The sequence below is a fragment of the Cryptotermes secundus genome, unplaced genomic scaffold, assembly GCF_002891405.2.
Source record: "Cryptotermes secundus unplaced genomic scaffold, Csec_1.0 scaffold1116, whole genome shotgun sequence".
Taxonomy (NCBI): domain Eukaryota; kingdom Metazoa; phylum Arthropoda; class Insecta; order Blattodea; family Kalotermitidae; genus Cryptotermes; species Cryptotermes secundus.
In genome coordinates, this window is record NW_019738890.1 from 16,134 (window position 1) to 25,936 (window position 9,803).

Below are 9,803 nucleotides of genomic sequence, written 5' to 3' on the forward strand. Positions count from 1 at the left end.
GGCCAAACAGTTTAGTAGCGCACGGCGGTCCACCATTCCACGGGTCTGGAATTCGGTTCTTTCATTCGTCCGCGGTCCACCATTCCACGGGTCTAGAATTCGGTCCTTTCATTCGTCCGCGGTCCACCATTACATGCTTTCAGAATTTGGTCCCTGCGTTCGTCTGCGGTCCCTTCATTCATTGGCAGTCCACCATTCCGTGCGTTTTTATTCGTCGGCGGTTCTCCATTCCATGCGTAATAATTCGGTCAAGTTATTTTGCGACCGTAAGAAAGTTTGATGTTTCTATTTCGAAATGACGGCAGGGCCAAACAGCGCATACTTCGCCAGGCCGGCTCCTCCAGGCAAATCCCGTCCTATATCTTGAAACAGATCATTACGGTCTAGCCTTGCATCCTTATCAACTCGTAACTGACGTCGTCCTATCATTTCCCATTTGACGCTATATGATACCTGCAATTTATACGGCGTTGTTAAACACAAAGGAAAAATATAATGGCAGAAAAAATACAACAGTTTATTCTACTGTACAATATTCAGGTAGAGCAGTGAAAGATGCGGTAGAAAGCAGCCAGATACCGGCACAAAAACAATATAATCTCTTATATAAGTTCCGCCAAGGGGCATCCGCTGAAATGAGCATCGTCCCAGAGAGGCGGAAACACGTTACATGCTTCTACGCAAGCATTCAGCTCCAGTTTGACCACGAAGTAACTTTCATTGCTTTTTACAGGGAAACACGACAATCTGTAAAAAAATATGAATAGAAAATCGAAATATCGGTATGCAACTGCATTCTGAGCTTGCTCTCACACGCTACACCTTGGCAATGAATAAATAAGGGGCTCATTAATGGCCTTTCTCTCTCTCTCTCTCTCTCACTCACTCACTCACTCACTGCCACAGGATCATAAAGATTCAACACTGGAAGAATGTTCGTCACAGAAGCATCCTATGTGCAATGCACTGTGTAGCACAGATGTATCGAGCCGTGCCATACCTCTTTGGCTCGGTGCTGGCCTCGAATTTAGACCCGAGTGACGTCATGTAAAATTTGTAGTGAACGAAGTGGCGCCGGAGCAGTTTCTTCCGATTTCCTCAGTTAATCTTCATTCCGTCATTGTTACGTATTCATCTATAACCGCCCACTGAGGTACGTGATAAACCTGAGCAGGCAGCACAGTATCACATCCTGAGGCACTTGGCTGGTTGTAAAGTAAGGAAGTTCGATTTTGTAGCTGGATCAGTAAAAGTAAATGTGAAGTTTACCTTGTGCATAAGTAATTATGCACCACGCAATAAATAAGCACGAGGAAGTGGACCTCGGCACTAGATGGAGGTTCAAGCCAAGGCCGGTTTATTCCGGAGAATGAGCCCCGGCACCCACTGGTTAGCAGGTTGGGTGGGCCCACGAGCCGGTTTGGATACTATGGTGAAGAGAAAAATATCTAGCCCCTTGAAAGGAAATGAACTCCGGCCGTCCAGCCCATAGCACGTCGCAATGACGACTGATTTCATTAAATATTTTGTGTTCCTTGTTTTCAGAATATGCATATTGTAGCACAGTATAAAACGTTATGTATTCTGACGAAATATATCTTGCAACCTAAACAACAAAACAGACCGAAGTTCTGTGTGTGCATGCATGTGTGTGAGTGAAAAATGTTTTGGAAGTATTATTTTTCGGAAATTTCAACGCAATATTGTATAGAGAATTGCAACTTCCGTGAAAAACAATCAACTAACTGATTTTACACGTACAACAGAAGATCAATGGGGTTTACAAATATAATAATCGATTCAGTTCAGTTAATTATTTTCTTAATTTATATAATCCGAGGATATTTAAACATTTCAATAAAATCAATGTTTTGATGTACACTCTTCTGGATGGCTAAGCTAAATCACTGTAGGCCAACATGTCTTCGATTCTTATAGCAATATGACAAATGTTATTAATACTTAAACAATTATCACCTACTGAAAATATTTAAGTTTCGCTGCCATTCCAAACCGATACAATATCTATTTCGTCGAAATGTCAAAATGAAAGTGGAGGTGAGGTCAACAAAAAAGCCGGAAATATATAAGGCAGATATTTTTGCCTCATACGTGTCTGAGAAGTTGGAGGTTGGACGCATGACGGACCTACTTGGGACATGACCAAAGTTTACTGGGAATAATACATGGCAAGCAGATGTCAGCTACGCTCGAGGTCACTCGAGGTGGTGGTGAAAGCGCATAAACAGAGGTCGAGGGGACCTGAAATGCAACTCATACCTGCTGCGACAGGTGTGGTGAAAAACCGCACCATATGACGGGTGACAGGGATATGTTGACAGTTTTTCCCCATACCTGCTGAGATGGGAGATTCCTTCGAAGGGTGGGAGTTCTCCAGATACCGCATGTAGGCTGTCCGGAGGGACAGTGCGGAAGGCGACAATGACAAGAACAATCAAGATGTTGTGGACAATTTAGACTCCGTTGCGGAGCCATAAATGAAGCTGCCACAGTTCATCTTAGAGCGGATCATGGCACGGTAAAGTCGAAGCATCCGTCCCAGGACATATTTTCTATAATGTTATAAATGCCTGTTCGCATTTGAAACGGAGCTCTTCACACGAGGGTTTGATTGGAAGGAGTTCTCTGACCATGTGTGATTAGGAATCCAATCTCTGTTAGAGGAAGAGAGAGAGAGAGAATCTGATTACCGGCACAGTCGCGGCTTGGCGATGTGCTGTGACAGCTACCTAAAGCTGCTAACTGAACCCTGCATTACACAGCCCTGCGAAGTCGGGAGGCAAAGTTTACAGGCAGTGTTCTGAACTGTCATTTAAGAGTTTGAATAAAGGGTCGTGGTTAGCATTCATCTGTGCACCGCGATGAGATATATCAGACCATCGTGGGATGTGAAACTCCACCGTGAAATCGACTGATGGAAATTCTCGGCCCTCAAACTCGCCGTCTAAGAGAAATGTTTCCACGTCCAATGATCCAGTTCGGGTGTCGGGATATTATGGGGCATATCGTGGGAATGTGCAAGATCACGGGATCGCAGTTGTGACTACAACGCAAATCGGTAAGGACGGACCATACAAGGTGGACTTCCAGCCACCGACAACAGATCCAGAGCTGAAGCGGTTCCTGAACCAGGTTGAGGTGCTTTGCAGCATCTAAGTTTAAAAGGTGTAAATCGAACTAATCACAAGCATTGGAAACAATTCGTTCCCTTTCATCATTACGGACTGGTAACCAAAGAGTATTCTTTACGCTGTAGTCACAAAGAACAGAAGACGCAACTGAGATGTTAGGTTAATCAGGTCTGCTGGAGCAGTAGCAACTCTAGGTGGCAAATACATATCACATAGAGTACATGAAAGATGTAGTACGTGAAGCGAATAGATGTGGCATGTAGTGGAGTATATAGGTTAAGAGAAGCAGAACAGACACAGTGCTTAACTAAAATGGCTATCCCTCCGTTCGCTCCATCATCGTCAAAGTAATCGTAACGTTGGACCAAATAACCACGAATGTTTAGTTTATAGATGGGGCTGAAATTAACTGAGACACTACACCGATTACATATATTAATACAATTAATTTGGTTCTGGTCATTAACCATCATCTTGTTTTTTTATTCAAAGCAACGTCCCGGAGACTGGATGCTGTCACCTTCCTCAGGAAAAAACCTACTCAGTTGGCCTCAATCGACAGACCTGGCCCCTGTCCCAATCCAGTCTCGGAAACGTCGTTTCAAATAAAAAACCAGGACAATGGATAATGTCCAAAAACACAATAATTGCACATAAAGACCTGTCAAAATCAATATGAAGATGAGATAAAGAAGAAAATGTTACAAAAGCAAGAAAACGGTAGAAGGCAAAAATGAGGGAAAGGACAGACTGCGAGCCCCTATTCCATCACCCGGTTAGGATGAGGACCAACCTACCTGACAGACAAAGCAGTTCAGATTACTTTACAATTTCCACTTCCCGTTTACATCAGTATGCAAGTGAATTCGAGGATGTCCTCACTTCTGATGTGAAGTTCTCTTTTGTAAGGAACGTTGAAAAACTGCCGTCACACAGCAACATTCTGACCTTACACAACACTGAAGCTGAAGTTAGCATACTGCCGCCTTTCGACCAGGTATGCGGACTATAATTGGCGAGTCTTCTGCTATAAGTGCCTTCCAAATCTTCCATTTACGGGACAGACATGTAGAAATTATCCCTGTACAAAGACATACCACCTTTCAAAAGGAATATTCCTTAAGTTAAGGATCTTTAGAATGCGTATTCCTGCAGAGTGAGGTTTTTAGAACTATCTAATGGAGTGCTAAAAAGAAACGTGGAACAAAATTCCAATATTGTACGGGAAAGAACACATGTGGATGTCCACATACGAAAGAGGAAGCCGGGATAATTCAGTCGGTACAGTGATGGGGTACGGGGTACGAGGAGGACAACCAGGGTACAACTCCCGGCATAGGCAAGAGATGTTTCTCTATTCCACTGTGTCCAGGCAGGCTCTGGGGCCCCACCCGCCCTGCTATCCAATGGATACTGGGGGCTCTTTTCGCAGGAGTTAAAGCGGCCGGGACGTAAAGTTGACAACTGACCTGTATCTAGTACCGAGGTCAAGAATGATGGAGATATACCTCCACGCCCCATCATGGGGATAGTATTTAATTAATTAAGAACAGGAGCAAATTTATCTTTTTACCGTATACATAACAACTTATCCAAACGGGTGGAAGGTTGCGCAGATGTTGTTACTGGACTTTTGTAAAACGATCAAACGCCATCTTCTGTCATGCCAGGAAATGTCTGCAGTGAAACGAACAATAGCACGTGTTTTCACTGAAGCTATGACTAGATGATGCGACATCTGACGTAATGTAAAGTGACGATTAGTCACCGATTTTCGGGAACAGTCCCTGAAATAAGACATGCGTCGGACTGACTTAATCCCGAATTTGTTAAATAAATTAATCCTATTTGAAAAACAGGGAAGCCGGATAGCTCAGTCGGTACAGCGACGGGCTGTGATGTAGCCGATCAAATGAGAGTAGATTGCAAAGGAGCCGAAACGTGAGCTTTATCCAAATGGAGAGAAACGAGTGGCAAAAGGAAACAAAATCTCTGTGAAATCGCCAGCTAGAAGATTTCTTTCAATTTTAGGGTTCTCACTTCACCGTCTCAATGTAACTCCGTCCACATGTTGAATTACATTTCGTGGCTCTTTTTGGCCCTTCTTATTACTTAAGAGCGAAGCTCCAAATACATCCCTCCTTTCAGTTCTAGGTACTATTACATGTTTTGGAACCTAGTCTCAGAGTCACACTTACTTTATGACTGGCGGTTTACCGCCAACCAGTTCGTCTTGACAAGCCCCTTGAGACTGACGACCAGTAATTTTTTTTTCAACTGAACGCTTGCAATAATAGTCCTTATGTAACATCGTCTCTGAGGAGAGCATGGGTCTGTCGTTTACAATTGCAGCCGGTCCTCACCAGTGCAGTCATTCTCAGGTCCGAGTCCCGAGAGACTCAAGACCACATTTTACTCTATCGGATTCTATATTCCCCCAAGCTGGAGGGCCATGTTCCCGTATTTATATTCCTTATGAACAGGATGGTCCGTTTATACACCCAGGCACTGGATTCCCTTTTCGTCGCCTCCTACGACTCGCAAGGATAGGTCGAAGTATTCGACCCCGCCTCCACACGGGATTTGAACCTAGTACAATCACACTGTGTTATTATATTGTGGATGTGGACCCGCTGCTAGGCAACGACCGCGAAAGAAGCAGCTATACAACAGCCGTTACTGAGTAACAACCATATTTGCACGGCAACAACTGGAACCAGCATAAAAGGAACGGTGTTCTCTGTGGGGTTCATGCAGAGATGTTATAAGCAAGATAGTGACAGTTAGTGGAGAGTCGACAGTTGGAGCAATGAGTTGGTTGATGAGTGACTGAGTCAGTGAGCTAGTCAGAGCTGCTGAGGTTCAGTAAGTGAGCTGTTGCTGTGAGAAAATGGTAGCTCAGGCAGGGGATATTTAGGGAATCAAGAGGAAGGGGAAAGTCCATCGTTGGAAGCCGCTACTGAGCAACGGCTAGTGAAGTCGTCACTGTTAACACTAGTGTAATAGTGAATTGCAAAGCGTGGTCACGAGCTGTATCAGAGTCCAGTAAGTCCGATTATCAATTCAAAACCCATCTACAGTCACTCTAAAATCGTGACAATATTGTGAACTTTGAAATCTTTGTTATGTGGTAAATTAATCTGACAAATGTGATATTCCTCTTATTGCAATGCTCCAAGAAATATTTAATGACACAAACGAAAGGAAGACATGAAAACCGACTTGGCCACAAATATGTTCTCAGAAACAATAAAAGGAACAGACGACGTTTAATAGAGCGAATAATGAGAACGGCTCCCAAACTGATGCAGTGAAACAAAATTCCCTTTGAGTTCAGAAAGAATAACGTGTTTTGAGTCATGTCGAGTGTTCAGAGGAGGACCTGGTAGATGTTGAAGATCTGACATACTTGACTGTGACATCGTGTGTTACGAGAATGCAAGACTGGTATCATGTGATGTGGAACATGAAGATGTGAAGGGTACGTAAGTGAAGTGAAGTGAAGTGAAGTGAAGAGAAGTAAACTGTGGTGAGGATGTGAAGGCTACGTAAGTGTAGTGAAGTGGAATGAAGGGAAGGTCATGGTGAAATGTGGACGCATCAGATCATGACATTACGTATTTCATTACTGTTACTGTTTAGTGTATAGTGTACTTATCTTTTTATTAATATTAATTTATATAATTGTAGTTGTAATTGTATTTGCATTGTATTCATTGTGCATAGTGTGTCCTTTATTGTTTGTGTAGTCTTGTGTCTTGTGTTTCCTTTGAGTGTGGTGTGTTACATGTGTGTTGTGTCTTATTGTAGTACCACTGTCACCGGGTAAAAACCAATTTGCAGTTAAAATAGACAATAAAAAATAGTACAAAGCACTCTTCCGGGATAACGGATACGGATTACGACACAAAACTTGAAGATGACTTTGTTCCATGCAAAAGCGGTTCACTTTCTCTTTTAGATACAGACAATTCTTTGTGAGTACTGTGTGTAATAAAGGAGCCGGGATAGCGCAGTAGGTATACAGACTAGCTACAGGCTTGACGACCGAGTCCCGGTAGGATCAAGAATTTTATCTTCTCCATGTCGTCCAGGCCGGCTCTGGGGCCCACCCAGCCTCCTATCCAATGGGTACCGAGGGATCTTTCCCGGAGGTTAAGCGGCCGGGGCGTGAAGCTGATCATTCACCTCCAAATAGTGCCGAGGTGAAGAAAATGTGGCTCTATAAATCCACTCCCCCATACGCCTTCATGGCTTAATACTTAATTAGTTAAACACAGGGACAACTTTACTATATATAATAAAGGATCTTTATAATAAATATTTTCGACTTTTAGGTCATACATTTCACTATTAAGGCATATCAAAGAAAAATACACGTATTTTATACTTTGTAGCACCTGAAAATCCGTTATTTGCGCTTTAAAATTACATGTCCACATGAAATAAGCACTTCGGAAGGGGAAATCCGGAACTTCCCGATTCATCAAGACAATGCCTATTTGTATTATGAATCAAGCTGGGATGAAGATGACTTACTGTAGAGAATGATGTCCTTGAACTGGGCATTGTTCTCGTCAGGACATGTCGCCTCCGCAGCATCCTCGTTCGTGTAGCACTTGTCCAGCCCCTCAGTGCGCACCTGCAGCACGTTCCTGGACCTCAGCGTGATGTGGAAACAGCGACTGCAGTTCGGCCCCCACGAACTGCAAGCAATGACATTCAGGTTCACTATTTCCCGCACTGTGTCAAGTGTTTATCGCGGCTTTCGGGGTTTAGCTGCGTCCAGTGTTGAAGCTGTTCGGTGTACCTCGCAGCGCCCATCATCAAAGTGAGGGTGAAGCGGGGGTCTGGAGTGGATCATTATACAGGCCTCGTAATGCTATTAATGTTGGGGGGGGGGGCAGATGACAGCACCAGGTTCCATCATCGCAGCCTTCAATGTACGGAGCGACTACTAAACCCTAAAGTTACAGATTCATTCCACAAGTGCCCAGCCTTCTCAGGAGATTTTTTTTCGTGGGGTGGGGTGAGAGACTCCACTTGGTACGTCGGCCACTAATTAACCTACTGTACCAGCCCCGGATGATAGATAACTACGCGGTATTTTGGTCGAATGAGAACTGGCAGGGTAAACAAAAGTACCCGGAGAAAATCTGCCCCAGCGCCACTTTGTCCACCACAAATCCCACATGCCCTGACATGAGATCGAACCCAGGCCGCTGGTGTAGGAAGCCGGCGAGTAACCACCTGAGCTATGGCACGGACTTCCCAGAAGTTATTCATTGCAATTGTAAAATGCCATTGTTTCTACAACGGCTCTCTTCCCCGCCCCTGCCGACACACCACCAGCAATCAAAATAGTACGGACTTCTTCAAGACGGCAAAAATGGGCTTGTGCATCGTGCGACAAAGTTGGTTTCGATTGCCACATACACATAATAACAGAAGAACCATCATCAAGTGTTAAATTAATTGGTACATCCCGGAAAACAGCACTACCTACATGGCATCCACTGTTTGTGCCCACCAGACACCAACTTCATATAACATTTTTTTTTTCGTTGGCTCTCTGGGCCCATTCAGAGCCCAGGTCTCTTATTCAATTCCGTAATCATTTTTCTCTGATGGCAGGACTCCTTGGACGAGTGAACAGCCCGTCGAAATGCCGCTACCTGAACACAGGACAACACAGACACAGAATAAACGCATACACACACCAAACATTCATACCGAATGGGATTCGAACCTACGATCCCAGCGTCCGAGCGAGCGAAGACAGTTCATACCTTAGACCGCATGGCCACGGAACACAGCCCTACAAAATGAACAGTCGCTCAGCTAATTAAGGAATTTCTCTCCTCTAATGGAACCAGAAGAGCCCGCCGACGGACCCTAGCCTGTGAACCAAATAATCCAGCCAATATTCGACACCGTAAGTCTTTATCCAGGTCTTCCAAGTGGTCTCTTCCATTCAACTGCACAGACTAACATTGTGACTTATAGACTCATTGCTAGGCAACGACTCGGTAAAACCATTCCCGCGGGAGTCAACGCCCGCGACAATAGGACAATAGGCAACGGCGCGGTAAACATGCCTCAACAATATAGGTTGTTTTCTTGGTGGTACTTGCAAAGTGGTTATAAAGAAATGTCCGGCAGTACAGAACAGTAGTCGAGAGTGGACAGTCGAGTTTCGAGACGCCAGCCTGCTAGGATATGAGTTGGAATTTAACTGAGTTGGCAGTTGCAGAACAACGGCAAGAAAGGGATTAGGCGATAGAAAGATGACTTCGTGTGTGATCTGAAGTTACAGTGAGACTGTTATGAATCCGTTGCCAGGAGACATTACTGAAGAGAGAACACTAGTGCGCATGTAGTTAGTTAGTTGGTTATTGGAGAGGGTGGGTTTCCCCATGCACTTAGACCTGTAGTGGTCCATTGTGCTTCCCTCTATGATTTCTATCAGTCTCTATATCCTACCGGTATTGGTGCTTACCATCAGTCCCACCCAGCCAGCGAGACCGGCTCTACTAGCTGAGAGGTATCTATAATGCTTCCCCCATCTACCAGAGGTATTAGTGACTGCTGTTGGGCGGGAAACGTCCGCAATTTTGGCTCAGTGACCTCCTTTGGAGGTATGAGGTTCTT

General features: G+C 44.4%; 1 protein-coding gene across 2 annotated transcripts in view; it reads right to left on the minus strand.

Annotated features, from left to right (window-relative positions):
• Window positions 1-381: 381 nt before the first annotated feature.
• The window catches only part of LOC117282848, a 68,328-nt gene continuing 58,906 nt past the window's right edge, over window positions 382-9,803 (minus strand). The window contains exons 3-4 of one of the 2 annotated variants that reach the window (XM_033754207.1): window positions 7,692-7,858; window positions 382-453 (exon numbers count right to left, since the gene is read on the minus strand). In XM_033754207.1, coding sequence (XP_033610098.1) covers window positions 443-453; window positions 7,692-7,858 — 178 coding nt within the window. In that variant the 3' untranslated portion in view covers window positions 382-442. The remainder of the gene's footprint in view (window positions 454-7,691; window positions 7,859-9,803) is intronic. The other variant, XM_033754206.1, reaches the window with a different exon arrangement.